Source organism: Cotesia typhae, unplaced genomic scaffold, assembly GCF_013202065.1.
Source record: "Cotesia typhae breed Kobodo isofemale line unplaced genomic scaffold, CoteBio_Ctyphae contig_11, whole genome shotgun sequence".
Lineage (NCBI taxonomy): Eukaryota > Metazoa > Arthropoda > Insecta > Hymenoptera > Braconidae > Cotesia > Cotesia typhae.
This window is the reverse complement of record NW_027423711.1, coordinates 1,513,981-1,539,327: the sequence shown is the minus strand read 5'-3', so window position 1 is coordinate 1,539,327 and position 25,347 is coordinate 1,513,981. Positions and strand designations below refer to the sequence as shown.

Genomic DNA, 25,347 nt, shown 5'->3' with positions numbered 1-25,347 from the left:
TTAAATGTATAATTTTATTATCCTTGCGTAAAATTGCAGTTTATAATAAATTTATTTACGTATAATATGATTTATGAATGACAATATTTCTGTAAATTTCAAATTAAAAAATTTAATTCATATAACATTAACAACTAAATTCAAATTACTTATAATTCATGATTTTTCACTATTAATTTTCATGATTTAAATTAATTTCTTTATGTACTTCAAAATGCAATTGATTTTTCACTTAAATACACCTATAAAAACAAACCTTTGACCATTAATTAAATAGAAAAAAATTATTAATCAACAGATTCTGGTACAAGATAACCAGTGACTACTGGAAAATTTATTGTAATAGTCATTAGTGTCGACCGGACTCACGATAGAAACTAAAGAAAAAAAAAAAGTATTTTAAGTAACAACTTTTTTTTTTTCATAAATTAATTAATATTTATAAATATAAAATTTAGATGATGTGATGACACCTTTGGCCCTCATTGCATTCAAATTTTCCTCTCAATTATTAATATTTATTATCATTATCGTTATTATTACTCATTGTAATAATAATTAAGGCTTGTATGGCTTGACAAGATTTTCGGAGAATTCCTTGACATGTTCAACACCTCGAACTTCACGCTCGAGTAAAGGAAGTTTTGTGACATGGAAATCCTCATAAAGGTCCATGATCTTAAAAATAATTTACCATAGAATAAATTTGGAGATTAATACAATTTATAAGTTCATTAAGTACATCGTGACATACCTGGTCTAAATATTTTCCTTGGACTTTGTGCCGAGCTAAACAGAGCCTACATGGCACGTCACCGTCCTTTAAGAACAGCAACTGGTTGACGATAATATTGTGCGTGTCGATACCGCATTTGGTTAATTCCTGGACAAGTCTCTCTGTTTCATAAAGTGATAGAAATTCAGCTATACAGACACAAACAAATGTCGTCTGATCAGGGTCTTTAAACTGTTCATTAACTTGTCTAATTACTGCAAGCATTTCTTCCATTTTATTTGAAAAACTATCGACATTAAACTCTGACATTCCCAATAATGAACTTATCTGTAAGAATAGAAATTAATAATCTTTCTAACGAAAAAAATTGGTTTTAAGTTGAAAAAAAATTATAACAGAGGGGATATGATTTAATGAACGGAATGCTATTGCATTTTAGGTCGTAACGTTTCGCTGTATTTTCTCAGCTTCTTCAAGCTTTGTACAAGAAGCCTTTCTGTCTTTTTATTTAAAGTTTTGGCATATCGTAACGATATTTTCTAAGATATTTTGGGAGGAGAGGATTTATTTGATTTTCATAGAATTTTTTAGCAGAAGCTTAGTTTGGGCATTTCCGCTGAAAATTCAAAACTTCGCCGAAAGTGCCCAATTAAATCTGCTGTTAAAAATTCTATGAAAATCAAATAAATCCTCTCCCCCAAAATATTTCAGGAAATGCCCAAACACAGCCCCTGTTAAAATTGGAACTCAAAACTCCAATTTAAAAAGGTTCCTCACGGAAGTTACATTTTGGAACACCCTACTATGTATACATTTGAATATTGTATAATTGTGTATATTTATATTTTGTACAGAGCCTGAAGAAGCTAAGAAATTACAGCGAAACGTTGCGATCTAAGATGCAGTAGCATTCCGTTCATTGATCCGTATTCCCTCTGAATTTTTTACATCTTATATTTACGTTGGATCTTAATATATTTATCATTAAAAATAATAACCTGTGATATAAAAGGACTTATTTTCATTTTCAAACGCATCAGCTTGCTTAATCCCTTTTCAACAACTTGTGGAAACGATAAAAGACGAAGTGTGTGACCAGTAGGCGCAGTATCAAAAACAACCACTGAAAAATTCATTCCTTTTACGAGTCTGTAATCAAAGTAAATGACTTAATATCATTTTTATCAATCATACATGGTATTAAAATAAAAAATATCAATTACTTCATAACTTCAGCATAACTCATCGCTTCATCAATACCAGGGAATGCGCCTACGATTTCTTGCATAACACTACGACTTAATCGCATCGCTTCACTACCCATTACTGTAATCAGTTGATAAAATAAATTTTTTTTTATTTATTTAATAAATGACATTAAAGTTAGCTGACAATTTATTAATTTTCTTTAACAAAAAAATTTGTTGTAAAAAATTATTTTTAAAAAATTGCATTTTTAATTCATTAAAATTTCTACTTTCCAAGTCCATTTTTTTAATAATTTTTTTTTTTGCTATAATTTATTTGTTAAAAAAAAATAAAAAAAATTGTCAAGTGACAGCTAAATTTAATGTCATATTTAATGACTAAAATGTCCAGACATATAAAATGGACACAAACCATTTTCATTTTCAAAGTACTCTTCTGGTAATTCCGTCATTCCAACATTGGGATCTATCTCCATAGCAAATAAATTGTCAAAGCCTTTAACTTTTGTGGGAACTTTGCTAAATTTTTGATCGAAAGCATCGGAAATATTGTGAGCTGGATCGGTTGAAATAATTAACACATTTTCACGTACTTTTGACAATTGTACAGCGAGAGAACAGCTAAAAAATATGTTATCATAATTATGAACTAATTATTTAGAAAAATAATTTATCATTGTGTTAATGTTAATAATTAAATTAATTATTATAAATAATTTTGAAGGTTAATGGAAATATGTAAATACCTGCATGTGGTTTTACCAACACCTCCTTTTCCACCAACAAATATCCACCGTAAGGATCTTTGCTCGATGACATTACGAACTGATGCTTCAAGTTGCTCAATCTCGATGCTATTATTTGCATTCATTTTAGTTTTAATTGTTTTTGTTTTTTATTATTTTAACAATGATTATTATCTTCAAAAAATATGCGTAATGAACATTTAATAAATAATAGTTAATATATCATGACAGCTTTATGTTTATTGCTTATATGTTTCGTGTTGACGAGGTATTTTAAGTTCAACGAGTTGTAATTTTAATTGGTTTAATTTATTGCTCGTTATTATTATGCAGCCCACGTTTGCATGAATATTTAAAACTCTGTTCATTTATGAGGTATGAAGTTGATTTTTATCGATTCACACACATACACGTCGAAATTTAAGATACATGAAGATGATTAGGCTAGAATCGTCTCGAAACTGTCGACTCAACAAGGCGGCACGTCGAACGATTAAAATTTTAAATATGACTAACAACTAGCGACACGCGTGGAAAATTCGAACTAATTTTAATGACTATTGGCATGCATTGCGCGAGTATTAAAAACTAAGTAAAAATTTTTTAGAAAAGAAAAATTACTTTTTAGATAAATGTCAATTTTATAATATGTTATAAGATTTGGATTGTTAAATTATGAAGATCATCTTATTTTTTTTATCTTCAACACACTGATTCATTAATAGAAAAAATTATAGACCTCTATGACTATTTAAAATAAAAAAAAAAAAAATGATGATACCAAATATAACACTGAAGGTGATAGATATTAAAAATTTTTTTGGAATTTTATAGCAATTAAATTATTTAAAAAAAATTAATTAAAAAGTTTCACATGTGAAAATTAATAAAAATTACAAGTGAAAATTTTTAGAAGCATTTTTTTATTGGAATTAATTTGTTAAAAAAATTTTTAAATTGACAGCTGACCGCTAACTTCAGCATTATCTTATTTATGATAAAAAAAAAAGTCGTGAAAAGAAAAAATAAAAATTTAGATAACTTTTTTGCCTTTAAAAGTTGAAAAAAATTTTGGCTTACATGTTTTTAGATAAAATTTCTATTTTATCATTTTTTGATACTCTTGAAATATTTTTTTGGAAAAGTAGTACAAAAAAAACGAACAGTTCAAAAAAAATTTCTCAGTTTAATTAAAAAAAAAAAAAAGAATTTAACATGACCCAGCATGGGTTGACCCCACTTGTAAATAATTACCGAAATTTTATGAGTGCGAATTAAAAAATGAAAATTAAATTAGCGGACATCTGAAAATTTTTATGATTATTTTTATTGAAAAAGTTGTTACAATAAATTAAAAGAAAAAATTTCATATGTAGAAAATTTGAAAAATTATACGTGCACTTTTTTTAAAGTATTTTATTACTTTCATTTCAATTATTGAAGAAAAATAGAAAAATTTTTAAACGTTGGCTAACTTTAGTATCATATTAAAAAAAAAATATTTTTTTTTTTCAACAATTGATTTGTTATAAAATTTCAAGAATAGTAAGATGTCTGATAGTTTTCAGTATCATAAAAATTCTATTTTAGAAATTTATATATTTCAATAATAAGCAAAAAAAGTTAAAATTTTTACGCGCTTAACTAAAATGTTTTTAGAAATTTTTTTCTCATAAAAAGTGTAAAATTAAAATTAAAAGTAAACTTCACGTATTGAAATTAAAACGAATAAATCTAAAGAGACTCCGATTCTATCAAATTTTACTTTAAACAGAATTTTTGAATTCATAAAAAATATAAATCAATAAATTACAATTACATTATTCAAATAAAATTCGTTACTGCAACGTATCCTTAATTTTCTCCAAACTTTTCCGCAGTAATTGGTTGCTAGGATACGTATCGACCTTAAATCACACAAACAAACACACACAGTGCATATATTTTATTTTTTTCTCCAACACTCATTTTCATACTGCCAAACAATGGACGAGTACTTAACATATTTTTTTATACTTTTATACTCAATTAATTATACCGTGAGTGACTCTGATGATTTTATATTTGAATATTCGAATTCCCAAGAGTGTAGCCGCAATGAACTGTTTATTCCTCACAATTTTACGTGTCAAAAATGTCCCAGTAATTTGATATCTTCTGAAAATCGTAAGAGTTTTTTTATTATTAAACTTTTAATAATATAAATACACCAATATAATGGAATTTTTTACACTAATTAGGTTTAGAGTGTATTTGTGAAAAAAATAGTAAGCAAATTACTTCAGAAGATGATACCGTGTCCTGTGAAAGGTGCCAATATTCAACAATTCTCACTTCTGATGAAACCGACTGTATTTATTGTCAAAATAACACTTGTCACTGTTCTAACAATCAAATTAAAAGTAAGTTTAATTTATATACAATCTTAAAATCTCAAACAATTTTTTTTTACTAATAAAAATTAATTTTTAGTTGAACGGCATCACAATGGAACATTACTCGACACTTTAATGTGTCTTCCATGCCCGGAAAATTCGTTTCTTTCAAGCGATAACAGTAAGTGTCTTCCTTGCTCGATAATATTTACAAAAAATTATGAAGAAATATTTTCTTTAACAATTTTGTACGAGAGAATTTTAAAATACTGCCTGCAAAATAATTTAACGGAGTGGATTAATATTAAAGAAAGTTATTTGATTAAATATCAAAGACAAGTGATTGACAGCTATTATTTGAGGACTGAGTTATCTGTAGCTCATCAATTATGTCGAGTAAGTTATACTCAATCTTGCTTATCTGATTTTATAGAATACGATGATTAATTATTTATTATCACTATTTCAGAAAAAAAATAATGATGCTTGCGAACATCTTTCTAATATTTGTCTTCTTACTCTTCAATTAGACAGTTTTCCCTGTAAATTGTTTTTTGAAAAAAATTTAACTAATTCTACAAGACTTTTTCATCCTAAAAAAGAAAATAACAAAATTTTAAATCGTAAAAGTATACCATTAACTTTTACTTTATTACGCAACCACACTGTAAGTTTATATTGTTTTTAATATTTTATTTTAAAGTCAAGTTTTAGAGCCAGTTTTTCAATCGAGGATAAAATTTTATCTAATTATAAAATATATATAGATATTTCGTACACGGAAAAAAGTAAACTGTAAAATTTACCCAGATTTCGGTTAATTTTTATAGTTTCAAACAGTAAAGCGCACATCAGGGTGGCAAAAATATAAATATTACAGAACTTAATGTAGAAAGTGTAAAAGCCACAATTTATAATTTAATATCGAAAGTAAGTGATTGGTAGCTGTTACTATAATAAATAACGACTCTGTCATCTTAAAAAATTACAGTTTCAAATTGTAAAAATTGCCGTTTCAATATATAGTCCATACTATGAGAAGGGGAACTCGGATGAAGAGAAAAGGGTCTCACTCTGGGAGAATTTAACATTTGAAACAGAAAAAATTTTACTCTTAAAATACATATTTTACCAGTCCAAGCAAGTCAATATTTATAGTTTCATTTTTAGCGTTGTGTTTAAAATTTACCATTTTACTTTGTAAATATTGACGTAACTTGTATTATAAATTTAGTAACTGTATTTTATACCTTTTACATATCATGCGATTATTTTTTAGGTACCAAATGATAAATATCAAAGTCAAAATTCTTAATTATTATACTTTAACATTTTAAACATTGAAATAGCGAATATTACTGTTTGAAATAGTATTTTCTTCCATGTAAAGAATAAATTGTAGCATTTTAATGATAAATGTTACATAGTGATTATTAAAATCACGATTTTACTGATTGAAATAGTAATTTTTAGCAGTTGATCATTACTTATTATAAATCGACTATTATTTATTACAGATTACTTTTTTCTATGTACATATAAATATACTAGCAATAATAGTAATACTTTAATCCTGGATTGAAAAACTGGACCTTAATATTTAAAAACTTTTAGTTTAGTAAAATGAACTTTGCTGCATCAACGTTTTCACTTAATGGCCAATTCAAGTCAACAAATCAATGGAATCCTTCATGTTCTTTCTTCGAAAACATTCGCTTCGGTGTTAATGCCATTAAGGAATGTAAAATAAATGCAAAAGAGCTGCTAAACTCGAATATTGAAATCTTGACTCCTTATTTAACGTACTACGACACTGAAGCTAAAAAAAAATATTTATATGAATTAGCGATTTTAATAAAAAATATACAATCTGATGTAAACAACGACATATCTCAATGGCAATTATCGAGAAAATTTTTTACCGTAGACAGTGTTACTGGCTTTGCAGTTACTAGTTCAGGAAATTCAACTTTTTTACGAGCACCCGAACCTTCTGCAATACGCTACCTTAAATCAATGACTGTGCAGTAAGTTTATTTATATCATGATTTTATAATATTTTATAAATTATAAAATACTTTAATTTTAATTAATTATAGGGTTAAAATGCAAGGAAGAAATGTACCAGGGAAGATATTTCCTCCTTTGATTATCATCGAATACGGAGAAGCGACTCATCAAGATGTGATTAAAAATACCGAGCTGACTGTTGAATATAAAATTAATTTTACATTGGCTGAAAAAGAATTTAAAGGAGCTATTGAAGTATTAAATTTTATTTTTAACTTTCAAATTAATTTTATAATTTTTCATAAAATACCTATAAAAATTTTTTTTCAGATTGCAATTGGAGTTTTTTCGAGTTTAGCATTAATCCACGCTGGCCTAAAAACCTGGAGATATTGTAAAAAAAATTGTTATTCATTAATCAATGTATCGACGTTACTTTTATTTTTTATTAATTTATTTGAAGCGATAGGGAATGCTTTATTATTTGTGTCGACAGCTTCGTGTATTTATTATTTTATTTTCTACAAAGGACAAACAGTATTACATATTTTACTTCCGGATGATTATTTTGAATTGATTATTAAGATATCAACAGTTGTTGCGTTTGGTGGAAAAGTAAGTTGATTTAAATTAACTAGTTTTAATTAAAAATTATTATCAACTATTGATGACAATTTTTTTTTTTTTTTTTTTTTTATTTTTAGGTAATCGGGGTATTATATTTAATATACCGCCATAGAAATGTAAACATTTTTTTTGTTGACTGGGAACAATCACGGCGTATTTTATCCCCAGCTAGTTACGACTCTCCACATACGTCATTGAGGAAATCTTACAGAAAAAAATTTTATACTGAGCATTCTCAAACGATATCCGAACTTGTTGAATCGCGCACTAAAAATTCATCGAAGTCAAGTTTGAATAATACGAATAATTCCAATGCCAGTTCTCCAAGTCAGCAATCAATAAATCATAGTAATTTATCAGAAGAATCGTTAGAAGGCAACAAAATCCTATCAAATGAAAACGATACTGAAAATATCTCAAATGACAAATGGTTAGTGAGTGTATGGAGAATTTACTTCGTTATTAGTCAATGGTTGCGCATTAAAACTAAAAGAAAAACCAGCGTGTCTTTTCAAATATTTTCAACAATTTTTATACTTGAGGTCAGAAAAATTAATTGTACATCATTTAAGGGGGTATTATGATTTACACAGAAAAAAAATTGATTGGAATCAAATGAAAAATTCTTGAACCAAGAAAATAATTTTGAAAAGTTTAATTATCTTGAATCAAGATGGAAAATTCTTGAATCAAATAAAATTTAGTTAAACCAAGAAAAATTTCTTAGCTTAAGAATTTTTTTACTCAAATCAAGAAAATGAACTTCTTCAAAATTATTTACTTGATTCAAATAATTTTTTTTTTCTGTGTAGAAGCATGAAATTTCAGGTAATTTTTGAAGTGCAGTAAAAAAAGGCAATCAATATTTTTACCATACATTTATTTATAAGTTATTTATTAACATTATAAGAATACCGAAAATAATAAAAAAAGCTTATGAAGTGGGGAGGGAGGATCTCAAAAAATTGGCTCGTGATTATACCCACGACTCCAACCCTCCTAGCAGTCGAAAACAACAAAATAAAAAAGATTATTAATCTAGAGTAATGTCGCTATGGTTATAACTACGGCCATCCCCAAATTTCAATTTTTTACTATTTTTTAAAAATTCAAAAAAGTCAAAAAAAGTGATAAAAAAAAATGTTTCTTTTTTTCAGGCAGTCGTCATTTTGTAAAAAATTTTTTTTTCAACTTTTCCGTAATTTCAACCATAGCGACATTACACTTGATTAATAATCTTTTTTATTTTCTTGTTTCTGATTGCTAGGAGGGTTGAAATCGCGGGGATAGCCTCCACTTCATCAGTTACTAATTTTTTGAATTTTCAACTTTTTTTATTTTGTTATTTTTTCAATATTTTTATCATGTTAATAAATAACTTATAAAAAAATGGATAGCAAAAATATTGATTGTCCTTTTTTTACGGCACTTCAAATATTACTTGAAATTTCATTAGAAATTAGACCAGAATACCCCCTTAAACATAAAAATTGAATTATTTTAATAAACAATTTAATTTTCCAGGTGATTGGACTGAAGATGTTGGGCCTAGCAGTACCAGACATGACTATGACTGAAAATAAACTTGTAGACCATAATTTTACAATGCAGTATGCTGTAGGAGTAATAATATATGTTATTGTTTATTTATTTCAATTAATACTAGTGAATTTGTATGAAAAATATGTTAAGAATAGTTTACAGGGGTTTGTTGATTTGTGTTCGGTCGCTAATATCAGTTTATTAATTTTTACTGATGATTATTATGGATATTACATCCATGGCAGGTAACAATTTTTCATATAAACATTAATAACCATGAGATTGACATTTTTTTTTTTTTTTGTTAATTGAGATCGGTCCATGGATTTGCTGACACAGATCTGATGAGTCTGATAAGCGATTTACAGAGAGAAGAAAATAATTTATGTGCTCACAGAGGCCTCATACCTGGCACGACTGAACAGACTTTTGTTGTTTGTATTTCTAGAAAATTTAGAGTTTTTTATAATGCTTTATTAGGATCAATTAATTCGGTAAATTAATGATTTAAAAGTTTGAACAACTATATACATCAATATTTAAATATATAGTAATGAAATTTTTTGTAAATTTTATTTTAGAATGCAAGAAATTTTTCACGACGTCACTTTTCAAAATTATCTATGTGGAATGAACGTTGTAAAACGCATTTGAAATTACGTAAATTTCTATGCGGTTTCTTGGACCATTGTTATGTTAATATTGATTATACTGTCAAAGAAAGATGCTTTTTAGAAAAATTATGTGATATTGAACTAGTAGACACTACTGATAAGACTGTTTTTTATATAGGTGAGTAACAATGTAATCTATATTATTAATAGAATTAGCAAAATTTTGTGGCCAGTGTATTTATAGGATAAAATGAGTTTTTATGGATAAATTTGGTATCGTTGGAAAAGTCTTGACCTGGAGTTGTGCCTTTTCATGGTTTCATATCATTCTCACCAATAGTCAATTTGTGATGATAAGCATTTAGGCTGCATTCGAAAATGCTCTATTTCTAGATACAGAATTAAGAAATGACCTTGTGTCTTGTGATCGATTGGCATTTTTAAAGGTATAAGCTCATCCCGATGTTACACTCATCGAGACCTTTCATTTGAGTACCCACATCAATTTTTCATATATTTATATTATATATATATATATATATATATATATATATATATATATATATATATATATATATATATATATATATATGAAATGCATGTGGGTACTCAAATGAAAGCTCTTGATGAGTGTAACATCGAGATGAGCATATATCTTTAAAAATATCAACAGTTAAAAAAGTTCAGTGCAATTTAAGAAAATTCATTAATTTAACTAAGCAAAATTTTATTTATTTATAATTCACAAGTCACGGCAGTCACATAATTACTACAAGGTTGCTAGTTAACTATTAAATTGATTGAATAAATAATCAATAACTTCCATCATTGTTCCAGATAATAATTACTCTTTTGATATAATCATTTTCCACGGCAACGAGTGGACATTGGCGACATTTGAACTGTCAACATTCTTATTTACCCTGGTCCTGGGACATAATTACATTTTATCGGCAATTTTTACAATATTTTTATCCCAACTACTGACGCTACTTGCTAAATTCAATCAAAGCGAAAGTATTTCACGTAAAACTCTCATCGACGAACGGTTTCTCATGTAGAAAAGCAATAAATAAAAATACGTTATTGAAATGTTACAACGATTTATCGATTTATTTAAACATTTACATACCTATCAACTACACCACCATCAACAATACAGTTGAATCACTTTTTATTTAAATAATTTACTTCAAACACGCTTGACAGCTCAGTGGTGAGCTTCACCGTGTCCTTCTTCATGTGCATGATGGTGTGCGTGCCAATCAATACCAAAAGCTTTTTCAATACCAAGAGTGGCGATGAACATACCAACTCCTAATGGAACTCCACAGAACAACAACGATGCTAACCGAGTCATCTTGGTACCGTATTTTTTATCGAACCTCCAGTTGTAATTCCGGATCCAAGGATCTTTCAGGCCATGTTTAGCTAGACGCTGCTGAAATCTTATCAGATCTGGATGTTCGATTAGGTCATACTGGCTAGCATCTGGAATTTTGTACGGGTCCGGTGGAGGACCATGATGATGTCCATGTCCGCCCATGTCTGAATTAAAAAATACATCGTTGATATAAACAGATTAATATAATTAGTACATGACTAGATAATTAGAATAACTGTAAATTCACCTGATGATAATTAATCGGATACTTGAATAAGTTTAATTAGTATTTTACAATTGTTTTTATTTATTACTAACCACAATATTCAAATTATAAATAAAAAAATTACATAATTTGGAACAGTTTTTATTTTAATAAAAACAGCTGATTGGCTACGAGTATTTTTATTGAGATGGGTATTTGTAAGAAAAAAAAGGTTAGTTGCTAAGTAAACCGAGAGATGTCATCAGGCTGAAGTTAGCAGACACTTGACAATCTTTTGATTTTGCTTGAAAAATAAACTAAACATAGAAAATTATTTATAAAAATGTCATTTATAATTTTTCAGAGCTTCTAAAGATTAAATTTTTTAGTAAAATTTTCTTGCTATAATTTATTTATTAAAAAAATTCTAAAAATGATCAGATGTCATAACAATGAAGTTGACAGATGTGAAAATTTTTTTTTTAATTTTATAGCAATTAAATTATTAAAAAAAAAATTTATTAAAAAGTTTCACATGTAAAAATTAATAAAAATTACAAGTGAAAATTTTCAGCAGCAATTTTCTATTGTAATTGATTTATTAAAAAAATTTTCAAAATTAACAGCTGACTGCTAATTTCAGTATTATTCATAACATTAAATTTAGCTGTCACTTCATTTTTTTCATTTTCTTTAACAAATAAATTATAGCAAAAAAAAATTATTAAAAAAATGGACTTGTAGAAACTTTAATAAATTAAAAATGCAATTTTTTTAAAATAATTTTTTAGAACACATTTTTTTATTAAAGAAAATTAAAAAATTATCAAGTGACAGCTAACTTTAATGTCGTTTATTTTATTATTCAATAAATATTTCTATAATTTAAGTTACTAGTAAATCTTTCAACAAGCAATGAAAATTAATGTAGCACATATTTAATAATTTTAAAAATTTTATAACAAATAAATTATGGCAAAAAAAAATTAACATATAGAAATTTAAAAAAAATCAAAAATGCAATTTTTTAAAAATAATTTTTTGGAGCAAATTTATTTATTAAAAAAAATTAAAAAATTGTCAAGTGACAGCTAACTTTAATGTCATCAACAAACATTTAAAATAGAGCAATAATATTTTAAGCTTATGACTTATGACTTATGACAAAATTTTAACGCGATAAAAATTAATACTTTCGTTATTTATGTTACAAAATTAAGAAAAATTCACGCTCAGATAATATTAATTATATTTTAGAATTTTAGAATTTTATTCAATTACAGAGTGCACTCGATAAGTTATCATACTTCTTTACTGTCGTAATAAACTTCTACATTCACATACAGATGTCTTTAAAACATATTTACTGTTATTAGTTAAAGTCAAACATAAAATAGTTTTGTTTATAAAATGATGGTGTTGTCTGTTTATATATAAGCATTTAGTTTAATTATTAATTAAAGTTTTAAATGATTGGCTTGTGAATAATTTAAATAAAAAATGTCAGATAAATTATTTACCTCAAATAGAAAATCAATGCTGTTCAACTTGATAGGTTTTGACCATCGTCAATACTTTGAATTCGCGCGCAAAATAGAGGTTAGTAATTCGAAATGTACACAATAGTAATTCTTCAAAAATAAATATTAAATTTATAATAAAAATATTTCAATTACAGCAATATGGTGGCAAAGTTTCATTACCGGATAAATTTAATACTGAAGCAATGACAATTATTAACACAGACATTTGTTACACTCTTAAATATATCCAAGATAGTATTGAGAGTGACTCGCTGGTCGATGCACAAAATTACTGGTAATCAATTTAATGACTTAATTAAATTTCTTGTCAAATTATTTCTCATTTAAAATTCTGTTTTAGTTTAAAAAATATTCTTGAAAGTATAACAGAAAATAACAATAACGAAAACAACTCCTCCGATGAATTGAGGTAATGAAGTTATTTATATAGAATATAAATAATTTGTTTTTTATGGTAATTATTTACAAGTGAAATCCACTATTTTTATTTTCATTTTTTTGAATAATACTAATTTTGGAATAATTTTCTAGATTTTTATAACAATTAAATTATAATGAAAAAAATTATAATACTGAAGTTACCGGTCAGCTGTCAATTAAAAAAATTTTTTAACAAATTAATTACAATAAGGAAATGCTTCTAAAAGTTTTCACTTGTAATTTTTATTAATTTTCACGTGTTAAACTTTTTAATTAAATTTTTTTAATATTTTAATTGCTTTAAAATTTCCAAAAATTTTTAATATCTGTTAACTTCAGTGTTATTTTTTTGAACGGAATATTTTTTGAAAATTTTGATACATTATTTTTAGAAATATGCATCAAAAAATTAACGATTAAAAAAAAAAGTTGATTACGACAGTTTTAACAAATTTTCAAAAAAATTTATAATTTTTTAGAAAATTTTGATATTCAACTTTTTTTTTACATTGTTCATATTTTTATATACTTTCCAAAGAAAAATATATCGAAAAAAGATAAAATAGAAATTTTATCCAAAAACATGAGAGCCAAAATTTTTTCCAATTTTTGAAGACAAAAAAAAAGCTATCGAAATCTTTATTTTTTTCTTCCACGATATTTTTTATCATAAGTGCACCAGAAAAACAAACCTAATAAAAAAATGTTAATTTTTCACCTAGATATGGTCAAAAATAAGGTGGACCCCACTTGCAAATAATTACCAAATTTATGTTTTAGTATTCTCATTGTTTTTTATTTTTTTAATTCATAAGTTTGTTCTTTAGTACAGCAACCATGGCTTCCGAGGGAGACATTATCAATGACCAAATGTATAAATAAAATTAGCAATCAAAGCATAAGCTCAACAATTAAATAAACCAACATAAGCTTGGTTTATTTAATTGTTGAATTATATTTTTGATTTATAAATTATTTTTTTTCAAAATTTCAGGGGTAATATGTTTTTTGAAGATAAATGCCTAGGAGAATCACCTGATCTTTTATATGTGGAAAATGAAGTAACTGATGAAGAGACTGATGAGGAAGTACTTGATGAAACAAGTGACAGGAATTTAACTGCGATGAGGTATATTTGATACATAAATTTTTTAGTGGATTCAAATTTATTTTTGAATTATATTGTATTATTCAACAGAATGTTTTAATACAACTGTATTTCTACACGGAAAAAAGTAAACTGTAAAATTCACTCGGAACTTAATGCAGAAAGTGTAAAAGCCACAATTTATAATTTAATATCGAAAATAAGTGATTGATAGCTGTTACTATAATAAATAACGACTCTGTCATCTTAAAAAATTACAGTTTCAAACAGTGAAAATTGCCATTTCAATATATAGTCCATACTATGAGAAGGGGAACTCGGATGAAGAGAAAAGGGTCTCACTCTGGGAGAATTTAACATTTGAAACAGCAAAAATTTTACTCTTAAAATACATATTTTACCAATCCAAGCAAGTCAATAATTATAGTTTAATTTTTAGCGTTGCGTTTAAAATTTACCATTTTACTTTGTAAATATCGACGTTGCTTGTATTATAAATTTAGTAACTGTATTTTATACTTTTTACATATCATGCGATTATTTTTTAGGTACCAAATGATAAATATCAAAGTCAAAATTCTTAATTATTATACTTTAACATTTTAGACATTCAAATAGCGAATATTACTGTTTGAAATAGTATTTTCTTCCATGTAAAGAATAAATTGTAGCATTTAAATGATAAATGTTACATAGTGATTATTAAAATCACGATTTTACTGATTGAAATAGTAATTTTTAGCAGTTGATCATTACTTATTATAAATCGACTATTATTTATTACAGATTACTTTTTTCCGTGTAGAGCCGATAAACAATCAATGTTTTATGTAATAAGGATCAGGTGAAAAGACCATCAATAAATTCTAATACAAATCATACCAACAATCATTACTAAAAATTCTAAAGTACAACAATACATGTGTACAAAATTCTCAACGTCAACCAGTTCATAAATAAATAATAGTAGATAATACAGCTCCAAATGTTTACAATTTATAACACTATCAATAATTTAAAGGTCATTGACATAAATAAATAATCAAAAACATTCTGCAGTCACGAGTAATTCTCAACTTCTCTAATCAATTTTTTTTTATTTCAGAGAAACTGTCGAAGAAGTGGAAAAAAGACAATCTCCGTCACATTCACTCGTAAATGAAACTTTTCAAAGTGATGATAACGATGATATTGTACCCAATTCCGATAATGAGACCATAAGGAGGTACACAAGTCACAATAATGCAAAAAGACAGTGGAATGATCGGGTGGATTCATCCAACAGTGAAAGTGGTGAGGATTCACAAAAAAATAATAAAAAAAGGAAAATAGTACTCGAGACAATCACCTTAAGTTCTACAAGTGATGATGATCTAACTGACGATGGCGAGGATCAACCAGGAAAATCTGAAGAGCCATTAGAAAAATCTGAGAATTTAAGTAAAAAAAAAACAATGATTTTTATGAATAGAACGACATATCTATGTTCTCCTCCTACGTCCGATGATGAATCCGGAAAAGAGACAAGCACTGATAAAATCCGTCGAAAAAAAAAGTCAACAAGAAATAAGAAATTACTTAATAAGGTTCCTAATGAAATTATCGGGTCGGAAGCAAATACAAATGAAGAGCTTCAACAACAAATGGCTCCAGATAAAACTGAGTGTAATACACAAGAGACACATCGGAACAATTTTCAATTTAATACCGATTCAAATTTCCCTGATACCTTAGATAATCATGTTGATAATCCTAACAATTCGTCAGAAGCTGAACTGATTAACCCAATTCATGCAAAGTGGTTAGATGATCATCAAAGTATTGTAGAAAAGTTTAAGAATTTCCGAGGGTTTGTTCATTTATTTAAAATATGTAATTGATCTCTCAAATATAATGCTATATAGTTTTGATTTATTTTTAGTCATAAAGGTGAATACTACTCGACGTCGGAAGAAATCGGAATATTTTGGTGGTTGATAAAGAACGATAAAATTGACCAAGTAGGAAGCGAGAATACTTTTAAACAGTTGATCGAGGATGGTGTAAGTTTAATAACAGTATAGAATATATAAAAAATACATATTTTTCTTTAAAAAATCGAACATAGTCATAAAAATTCAGGAAACTTAATTTATTAAATTAATTATTGCCAAAAACTATCTGAAGCTATAAAAAGCATAAAATCAATTTGAAATCTTTCAAAATATATTAAATATAATCGAATTAATTAACTTTATCATAAAAATATGAGAGTAACAATTTATTTTTACTTCCATTAAATTCTGTTATAATTTTAAAATAAGTTAATGAAATTTTTTTCAGTATCTAACTCATCGCTCTTGGAAAGGATTATACAACCATTTTCGTAGGCAAATGCTTCATAGACTCTCGGCATTTGAATTACCCAAAGATATTTACAAAAAATTAAAACTTTACGTTAACAGCTTACATTCAATATAATCGTGTGATAATAAAAAAATAATTAATTAAATTAATGAAAATTACAGATTTTTAAAAAATAGTGCAAGATTAAGAAATGGAATAAACAAAGTATTGATTGATATAATTAATTTTATTTTTTAACACTTTTGTACATTTTATCTCAGAGTTGAATAAAAAAAAAGTAGATAAAACACAACACGCTACTTTATAATCCTGAATAATAAATTCAGTTGTCAAAATTAATACAATAGTAATTTTATTTTCAGCGGGTGTTGCAATAAGAATAATGAATTTGATGAGTAGAAAGGACGGATAGTGTGGATACCTCTTATATAACTGAGTTTGAATTCAACTCCGTCTCGTTTGATTAAAATCTTATATCATGTTACAAATGTATGTACGTCTGTACATATCCATAATAATAATAAGTTTATACACATATTTACGTATAGATATTTGTTCATTTTTAAATACAAATACTCACTCATTTTTATTACATCACAAAATAAATTAACACTACGAATAAATAATTATAAGATAGATTTGTACAAAAAATATATAATATACATAAACAAAAATAATTTATAAATTAATAATAGTAATAATAATCACCATAAGAACAGTATTATTATTATTATTATTATTATTATTTTTTGTCATTAATACTATTGACATTAAGTAATTCGTCATTAACCTGATGAGACGTCGCCAATTCTTTTTTATTACGAAATTTACGCTTTGCATTGCGTTTATATATTAAGAAAATTACTATTAATGCAATTATGATAACAATTAAACACGAAGACACAACAATCCACGTAGTACGGGTCCTAATCATTTGGTTGTGCATTACAATATTATTTTTACAATTATCATATGCTTTTAGCGTTTCATTAGAGATCAATTGTTCCGGTGTCTGTGTTTCAGAACATTTATCAGTATTGATAGTACTGCTGTCGCAAATAATTTTTTGAGGTAAAATTTTTATTTTACGGAATTTAATCCAAGCATTTAATTCCAAGCACTTGCAGGAATCATCAAACGTGAGGAGATTCTTCGAAAGGTCGAGAGTGTGCAGAGAACAAAATGCACTAACGTCAGAAGCTTTTATAGTTGATATTGAATTTGCAGAGACATTGAGCTCTTTTAAGTGAGTAAAAGCACGCGCTGGAGGTAATTTAGTCAATAAATTTTTCGATAAATCCAACAGCTCAACATTTGAATCTTCTAATGATGATATTGGCTCTAGAGCATCATCCTTAAGTTTATTATCACTCAAATATAAACTTCTCAATTGTGGTAGTGACAAAACATTTTTTGGAAACCCAGTTATTGCATTTGTCGTAAGATCTAACACTTGGAGGTTTTTTAGTTCTATAAATGCACCGTCTTCTATACTACTGATAAAATTATCCACAAAATAAACGTACGATAAACTTGTGTATGGCAGGAGTGTATTGTTATTTAATTCTCTCAATCGATTACCGGAAAATTCGAGGTCCTGAAACATTAATGTAAACACAATTATTATTAAGCATTGTATTGAATAATTAAATTAATTGTATTGTATTTAAGAACAGATTTATAAAACTACTAGACGCTATAACTCGTGACCTCTTGAGCTGTGAGTAATCCTCCGTATTGATTAAATTAAATATTAACTTGCATTTAAATTCACTTCATAAACTTACGAGACTTTACTTGATCTTTTGGATTATTAGTTTCTTACACAGTTAACTTGAATTTAATTATTCAGAAAGTTGTTAACGCTAGAGACGGAAAGATTTTCATTTTGAAGAACAATTTGTTAACTTTTTTTTCTATCAAAAATTTTATTTATATTAATAGTAGTTATTTATAAAATCCATTAAAATATAAAGTTTATTCAAACAAAATTTAAAAAAAAAAAAATATTATTTTTAGTACAAACCTGAATATTCGACTGAAGATTTGGGGGAATTTGTTTGAGATTTAGATCAGCACACATGACTTGTATCATTCCAAACACTTTACGGTGCCGACATTTTTTTATAGAAGGATCCCGATCTGTTATCGGTGGGCCGAAGTAAAAGCCACTGTTATCGGGTGCTGCAGACGTTTGTGAAATCGTCAATATAAAATAAATGTATATAAATGAAGATATTATTGATGCCATATTCGCCCCTTATTATCTGCAACAAACAATATAAATTTTCTATTAATAATAATTATGATTAATTTAGCTGTCACTTGACAATTTTTTAATTGTCTTTTATAAATAAATAATTAATAAAATTATTAAAAAAATTGACTTATAGAAATTTAATAAAATTAAAAATGCAATTTTATTTAAATAATTTTTTTGTTAAAGAAAATTAAAAAATTAAAAAATTGTCTTTAATAAATAAATTATTGCAAAAAAAAAAATTATTAAAAAAATTGACTCGTAAAAATTTAATAAAATTAAAAACGCAATTTTTTTAAAATAATTTTTTTGTTAAAGAAAATTAAAAAATTAAAAAACAATTATAAAAATCATGAGAGTGATATAAATAATAAAAAAGACTGAGGGGAATTTTTAAATAAAATGAAAAAGCAAAAAGAAGAAAACTGGCCGTACCGGTGAACCTTGGAGCACTCACTTATGTGTTTCAAAAATAGGATTTATCGTACAAGTCGAGACGACTTTCAAGAGCAACACAGACTATGGCTTAAGTTTATCCTCAGGAAACAAATAATATAAAAAAAATGATAAAAAACGAAATGGGAAACGAAAAAAAAAAATAATAGTGCTCCAAGTAGTATTAAGTGTTTAAATTATTTTACAAATATCACGTAACGCGGATAAGTCATTTTTAAACTCTGTGCAAAGATAACAATAATTGTTTATCAATAATCTTTGTACGATTTTTTCGCTCTAAGCCTGACACATTTTCTTAATTAGTCACACCTATTTTGTAAAGACTTGCTGTGTTTTAAATGACTAATCACTCAAACTTCACTTACATATACATCATTTTGTACACACCTAGGTAAAGTAGTTTCATATTATCTAGCTTTGGAAAAAGTTATCGTCTATGACAAAGCATACTCGGCCTACGCTATTGAAAATCATTTAAAAATGAAAGGTCATTTTTTTCGGCTATTTTTATTGTAACTTTCAAATGTTTCAACAGAAACTTTTAATGATCGCTCATTTATCATATTTTTTTTCTATTTATAGTATTTTATCAACAACAGATTTCTATGAATAATATTTCATTATTATTCTTAGGAATCTTATATGTATGACAACGGGCAGTTAATTGGTGAATTTATAACAATGCGCTATTTCAGGAAACGGACAAGTTGTTAATTTATTCATGATTTTCACACTCAGACGTACTTTCATCTAGAGCGCAATTAAAAATATAACAAGGACATTTGTCTTAAAAGAAGGTTTATGAATAAAAAATAACAGTTCTCAATTTCACTAATTAAACTTGAGAAAATAAATTTTACAAATTATTTTTTTAAATAGTAATATAAGCTACTCCAAGTTTGTAAGAGCCACTTTGACGTGTCAAACAGCGATTTGTACATTCCGTAATAGTGACTAGTTTACTACTGAAAAAATTTGAGCAAAAATAACTATGGCTAGGAAACTAAAAGTTGAAATCGTAGAAATTTTCGGAGTATTCTATAAAAATCAATCAAAATTTGTCTCTTACTTTTAATTTTTCATCAAAAATTAAATAATGACTTCTTAAAGTTTTTCATCAAATTTTAATTACTTTAAAAAATTATAATTTTTTAAAAACCATAAAAATTTTAAATGTCCAAGCTTTCAATGCCGAAGACAAAATAAATTATTAAAATTTTCTAAGATTTAACTATTGACGTGAAATTACAAAAATTTGAGCAAAAAATAACGATGGCTAGGTAACTAAAAGTTTAAATCGTTGAAATTTTCGGAGTATTCTATATTCTTCATTTAAAAAAAGTAAAAATCAATCAAAATTTGTCTTTTACTTTTAATTTTCCATCAAAAATTGAATAATGACTTCTTAAAGTTTTTCATTAAATTTTAATTACTTTTAAAAATTATAATTTTTTAAAAACCATAAAAATTTTAAATGCCCAAGCTTTCAATACCGAAGGCCAAATAAATTATTAAGAGTCTTCAAGATTTAATTGTTGACGTGAAAATACAAAAATAGGCGAAGAAAATAAGATGTCATTTGAACTGAAATTGTTATCATTAAGCGTCACTGAGAAAATAATCTTCGAAGAAGATTAGATACACCATTGACGATAAGACAACTAATGACCTACTCAATCAAAGATGTCATCAAGTCATCTAAAAAAATCACAAAAATATAAATTTAAAAAAAATCAAAAGTGTATAATGACATCGCTTAAAACATATTCCGGCTGCTATTATACTTAAACATGCGGTATGTTGGGCATATACAAACTACACTCGTATAAATACCGTGTATGTACGGTAGTACATCAGTATATACATAAATAAACTCCGAAACATTTAAATATTATTACAACGTCGATTTATATAGTACGCACGTCGTACAAATGAGTTGTTTCGACTGTCTGGAGTAGTCTATAACATAAAACAATCCTCGATTCGATCTTTCATGAATCATTCCACGTACACCTGTTATACTTATCAACCTTAACAACATCCACCCATATATTTATGTACTGCAATATGTGTAAGAAGCTTACATTTATTGTTAGTTATACCAATATCAATAAAACTATCAATCAATCACTTGAAAATAATGCCATAAATCCATTTGAATTAACAGATAATTTATATTAAATATTTAACAAGCCAATTATGTATAGAATTTGAATTATTGGTCGTATTTGACCAATATTTGTTATTATTAGCATATATTTAGCCTCAAGTGGATTACCAAGGCAACATTGATTAATATTCTCAGTTTTCCATCTTGGATTCAAGATATTTAAAGTTTGAGTTTCTAAATTGACGAGTAACAGATATCTGCAATTAATAAATCATAACACAATTAAAAAAATAGAACACTCGGCTATTAAAGTTTTATAAATACCTTAGCTTCCGACATTTAAAACAAACATATTTCTAGAGCAGATTAAAATATGGAAAAATGAGTCAAAAGAATTTGTTTTTAATATATGTGTTTCACTATATGAAGCTAGCCGTCACGTAAAATTAGTCACACGTATGATGTAAAGTGTGAAGAAGAAAAAAAAAAAACCCATACGGATTTTTCCGAATCTTAATGCTGAGAAGTGATTACATATACATAGTCTTCTGAATAACTGTTTATATATTTATATATACATATATACGCGTGCTTATATATCAATTCACATTTGTTTAGATTTTAAAATGGAGCCACGTGTTTAACACCGAATACATATCTCGAGAGCTACTGCAATAGATTTAAAAAGATTATAATACACAGATGCGGTAAGCCTCTCTGATCTCTCTGAAATATAAATTCTAAATCTTCATCATCATGCTAATCTATTGCAACACGTACTAATAAAATAAACATTTAAATAAATACAACAAACTAGTTCTTCTTTATACACTCGATCAAAATCAACTTACCAAGCAACATTTTTTTCCTATACCTTCTTTTTATAAATATAATATATATTTTTTGTATTTATAATATAATGCATGGCATGGAAAAAATTTAAGATATATATTATTTATGTATATGGAGGAAATCTTTATTTTAACATCTGGTCTGCACTCCAATATCCTTACCAACACATATAAATTCAAATCCACACGCACAACAAAATATAACACACGTCACTAATGAGATAGCCAGCACGTAAGCTACAAACAAAGAGGAGTTGCACTTAATTTTTCACCCTGATCATAATCAACTCACCTTTATACTTGTATTTTTTATACTTTTATCGATACGCAGCATAAAATATTAAAAACAGTTTCATTATTTATAATTATCGCTTGAGGAAATTTCATCATACAGGCGTCAGTTTGAAAATCTTCAGCGAGTCCTTCACCATCATTCAAAAAAATCTCAAGGATTCGTCGTAATAATTCACCACCGGTATCAATATTGTTGATATTGATAATTATAAAACAACAACAAAACTGAAACAAATAAAATCATGAATTATTTAACAAGGTAAACAACGGAACACGTAACACCTAAGTTATTTTTTAAAGAGTAAAGATTTCATTACTATTCTTGCAGGCTCCAAAGACTGACGCGGCACAACGCCGGCAAAGCCTTCGAATCTCTTTTTCTCCCACCCTCGTTTCGTATGACTCCACTTCTCTATCTGGTACTACTATTCACTACTACACCATAGCCATACCGTATAGTACTACCTACAGCACAAAACTCTCCAGTTAAGTAAAGTGAAGCGTTGAACGTTGGGTAGGAAGGAACATAACAGTACAATAGCTCCCAGCCGACAAGCAAGCACCGCGACTGGAACAGAATACTACACTCTAAACTCGAAAGTGTACGGTAAGAATGCCAGTGCCAGGCAACGGACACAACACTGAACAGCGACACCGTTAAGCGGCACGCAGCAGCCCGATGCGATTGCCGGTCGACGGTGCCCGGTGGAGCTCCTACACGTTCTATTCCACTCACGAAGGGTTGCAATTTTACTTGTAGTGGACCAAGTCACGTGCCTGTTGTTTTTGTCTAAGTATTAGTGAGTATATACGTACATTAACACTAATAAATGATGATGATGATAATACTGAAGTTGACAGACATTGAAAAAATTTTTTAGAATTTTGTAGTAATTAAATTATTTTAAAGAAATTTATTAAAAACTTTCACATGTGAAAATTAATAAAAATTACAAGTGAAAAAATTTTTAGTAGCATTTTTTATGACATTAAAGTTAACTGACACTTGATAATTTTTTTTAATAAATAAATTTGCTCCAAAAAATTATTTTTAAAAAATTGCATATGTTTTTAAAATTTCTAAATGTCAATTATTTTTATAAATTTTTTTTTTTGCCATAATTTATTTGTAACAAAAATTCTTAAAATTGTCAACTATCTGTTAAGTTAATTTTTATTAAAATTAGCAGTCATTAGAGAATTTTTAAATTTTATTTAAAAAAAAATTATTTTTAAAAAATTGGATTTTTAATTTTTTTTAATTTCTAAATGTTAATTTTTTTTCCTAATTTTTTTTTTTGCTATAATTTATTTGTTAAAAAAAATCCTAAAAATTGTCAACTATCTGCTAAGTTAATTTTCATTAAAATTAGGAGTCATTAGAGAATTTTTAAATTTTATTTAATAAAAAAATTAGTTCCAAAAAATTGGATTTTTAATTTTTTTTAATTTCTAAATGTCAATTTTTTTTTGCCCTAATTTATTTGTTAAAAAAAAATTCTAAAAATTATTAAAAATCTGCTAAATTTATTTTCATGAATTTTTTTATTATAATTGATTTATTAAAAAAATTTTTTAAATTAACAACTGACTGGTAACTTCAGTATTATTGATGATGTAAGTAAGTACTGAAGGGAAAAAGGACCCTCTTTTATTTTTTTCTACTTACTATACCATTTTTTAGTTTTCATTGTATTAATCCACCTGGAACTTCCCATTCTAGGGTCTGCTGATACGCTGAATACCAGGGGAAACGGATTCCCGCCTTTGTTGTCCTTCAGCCAGCACTTCCTATTGGTCGGAAAAAAGTTATGCTTCTATCCTACGATCCATGCCGATCACTCCCGAGACTCACGAGCCAAGAACTCGTGCTCCATTGTCCTACATTGTTATGTATTATGTCCTACCATACACCACCATCATAGCTTCAGCTTACTCCTACACTTAATTTATATCCTTTGTATACAAGCACATTAATATACTGATGTTAGAATTTCATGTATGGATGGAATTGATTCAGTTATGCATGTATTTGTAAGTGGAAGAGATATTATACAGTCCTACAACCAATATAGAAAGGACCACATTACATACAACGTCTATTCCAGGAATAGACGGAAAAATACTGCGTCATTGGTGATATTGAACGGATGCTATTGAATTCTCAAAGAAAACAACGCAAAAAAAATATTGCGTCTTATGTTATCATTTTAAAAGTCTAGTATTTGGGTTTTGTCTACTTAATTGGGGTAATTTAATGTTGTAGCTATAAGAAAGTAGTTGATGTTTAAGTGCTGTATTAATGGTACAAAAGCATGTAAACTGGAACTGCTTGATATGCATACGCTGTAGTAACCCTTAGGTAATAATTTAAATAATAATTACAGTGAAAATCTTAGACGACAAGTAGGTCAATTGCTGATACTTGTGTACGTATATAAATGCTACAACTTGTCGCTTTTTCGTTTAATTATTCACTTATTGTAATTTCTTTACTACAGGAATTAAATC

At 26.8% G+C, this 25,347-nt stretch overlaps 5 protein-coding genes across 9 annotated transcripts; 2 read left to right on the top strand and 3 right to left on the bottom strand.

Annotated features, from left to right (window-relative positions):
- Window positions 1–33: 33 nt before the first annotated feature.
- LOC141523949 (ATPase ASNA1 homolog) lies at window positions 34–3,125 on the bottom strand. The gene is made up of 6 exons (XM_074237540.1): window positions 2,691–3,125; window positions 2,357–2,565; window positions 1,960–2,062; window positions 1,735–1,885; window positions 755–1,063; window positions 34–678 (listed from the first exon to the last, which is right to left on the bottom strand). Exons 1-6 carry the CDS (start codon window positions 2,813–2,815, stop codon window positions 559–561), a joined length of 1,017 nt encoding a protein of 338 aa, XP_074093641.1. The 5' UTR covers window positions 2,816–3,125; the 3' UTR covers window positions 34–558.
- A 1,212-nt stretch (window positions 3,126–4,337) lies between these two features.
- Window positions 4,338–10,951, top strand: LOC141526005 (meckelin). Its single transcript, XM_074240719.1, has 12 exons — window positions 4,338–4,856; window positions 4,931–5,092; window positions 5,163–5,461; window positions 5,535–5,732; window positions 6,680–7,092; window positions 7,165–7,330; window positions 7,406–7,690; window positions 7,780–8,244; window positions 9,227–9,489; window positions 9,558–9,738; window positions 9,826–10,036; window positions 10,696–10,951. Exons 1-12 carry the CDS (start codon window positions 4,676–4,678, stop codon window positions 10,917–10,919), a joined length of 3,048 nt encoding a protein of 1,015 aa, XP_074096820.1. The 5' UTR covers window positions 4,338–4,675; the 3' UTR covers window positions 10,920–10,951.
- Window positions 10,942–11,639, bottom strand: Nd-b12 (NADH dehydrogenase [ubiquinone] 1 beta subcomplex subunit 3). The gene is made up of 2 exons (XM_074240732.1): window positions 11,490–11,639; window positions 10,942–11,406 (listed from the first exon to the last, which is right to left on the bottom strand). The coding sequence occupies exon 2, from the start codon at window positions 11,402–11,404 to the stop codon at window positions 11,069–11,071; it is 336 nt and encodes a 111-aa protein (XP_074096833.1). The 5' UTR covers window positions 11,405–11,406; window positions 11,490–11,639; the 3' UTR covers window positions 10,942–11,068.
- A 1,219-nt stretch (window positions 11,640–12,858) lies between these two features.
- Window positions 12,859–17,157, top strand: LOC141525868 (uncharacterized). Of its 2 annotated transcripts, XM_074240560.1 has the most exons (8): window positions 12,859–13,046; window positions 13,126–13,265; window positions 13,332–13,400; window positions 14,239–14,283; window positions 14,406–14,540; window positions 15,625–16,368; window positions 16,441–16,561; window positions 16,842–17,157. In XM_074240560.1, exons 1-8 carry the CDS (start codon window positions 12,948–12,950, stop codon window positions 16,977–16,979), a joined length of 1,491 nt encoding a protein of 496 aa, XP_074096661.1. In that variant the 5' UTR covers window positions 12,859–12,947; the 3' UTR covers window positions 16,980–17,157. The 2 variants fall into 2 exon arrangements, with proteins under 2 accessions (XP_074096661.1, XP_074096668.1); XM_074240567.1 differs by lacking the exon at window positions 14,239–14,283.
- On the bottom strand, window positions 17,073–23,635 carry Lapsyn (Leucine-rich repeat activity-regulated protein at synapses). 4 transcript variants are annotated; one of them, XM_074240593.1, is made up of 4 exons: window positions 23,154–23,635; window positions 22,835–23,061; window positions 18,892–19,132; window positions 17,073–18,462 (listed from the first exon to the last, which is right to left on the bottom strand). In XM_074240593.1, the coding sequence occupies exons 3-4, from the start codon at window positions 19,114–19,116 to the stop codon at window positions 17,608–17,610; spliced, it is 1,080 nt and encodes a 359-aa protein (XP_074096694.1). In that variant the 5' UTR covers window positions 19,117–19,132; window positions 22,835–23,061; window positions 23,154–23,635; the 3' UTR covers window positions 17,073–17,607. The 4 variants fall into 4 exon arrangements, with proteins under 4 accessions (XP_074096694.1, XP_074096717.1, XP_074096703.1 ...); XM_074240616.1 differs by lacking the exons at window positions 22,835–23,061; window positions 23,154–23,635 and adding exons at window positions 21,666–21,948; window positions 22,016–22,509; XM_074240602.1 differs by lacking the exons at window positions 22,835–23,061; window positions 23,154–23,635 and adding an exon at window positions 22,543–22,818.
- Between the last annotated feature and the right edge of the window lie 1,712 nt (window positions 23,636–25,347).

What these genes read in the sequence shown, in the direction of transcription:
- LOC141523949 (XM_074237540.1), bottom strand. Translation starts at nt 2,815, where the DNA reads ATGAATGCAAATAATAGCATCGAGATTGAGCAACTTGAAGCATCAGTT. An exon ending in TAAGTCCTTTTATATCACAG is followed by an intron (nt 1,064 to 1,734) that starts GTTATTATTTTT and finishes CTATTCTTACAG; the next exon opens with ATAAGTTCATTATTGGGAAT. An exon ending in AAGGAAAATATTTAGACCAG is followed by an intron (nt 679 to 754) that starts GTATGTCACGAT and finishes ATTATTTTTAAG; the next exon opens with ATCATGGACCTTTATGAGGA.
- LOC141526005 (XM_074240719.1), top strand. Translation starts at nt 4,676, where the DNA reads ATGGACGAGTACTTAACATATTTTTTTATACTTTTATACTCAATTAAT. An exon ending in TTTGATATCTTCTGAAAATC is followed by an intron (nt 4,857 to 4,930) that starts GTAAGAGTTTTT and finishes TACACTAATTAG; the next exon opens with GTTTAGAGTGTATTTGTGAA. An exon ending in TATTAGGATCAATTAATTCG is followed by an intron (nt 9,739 to 9,825) that starts GTAAATTAATGA and finishes ATTTTATTTTAG; the next exon opens with AATGCAAGAAATTTTTCACG.
- Nd-b12 (XM_074240732.1), bottom strand. Translation starts at nt 11,404, where the DNA reads ATGGGCGGACATGGACATCATCATGGTCCTCCACCGGACCCGTACAAA.
- LOC141525868 (XM_074240560.1), top strand. Translation starts at nt 12,948, where the DNA reads ATGTCAGATAAATTATTTACCTCAAATAGAAAATCAATGCTGTTCAAC. An exon ending in AGGAATTTAACTGCGATGAG is followed by an intron (nt 14,541 to 15,624) that starts GTATATTTGATA and finishes TTTTTATTTCAG; the next exon opens with AGAAACTGTCGAAGAAGTGG. An exon ending in AACAGTTGATCGAGGATGGT is followed by an intron (nt 16,562 to 16,841) that starts GTAAGTTTAATA and finishes AATTTTTTTCAG; the next exon opens with TATCTAACTCATCGCTCTTG.
- Lapsyn (XM_074240593.1), bottom strand. Translation starts at nt 19,116, where the DNA reads ATGGCATCAATAATATCTTCATTTATATACATTTATTTTATATTGACG. An exon ending in ATCTTCAGTCGAATATTCAG is followed by an intron (nt 18,463 to 18,891) that starts GTTTGTACTAAA and finishes TTAATGTTTCAG; the next exon opens with GACCTCGAATTTTCCGGTAA.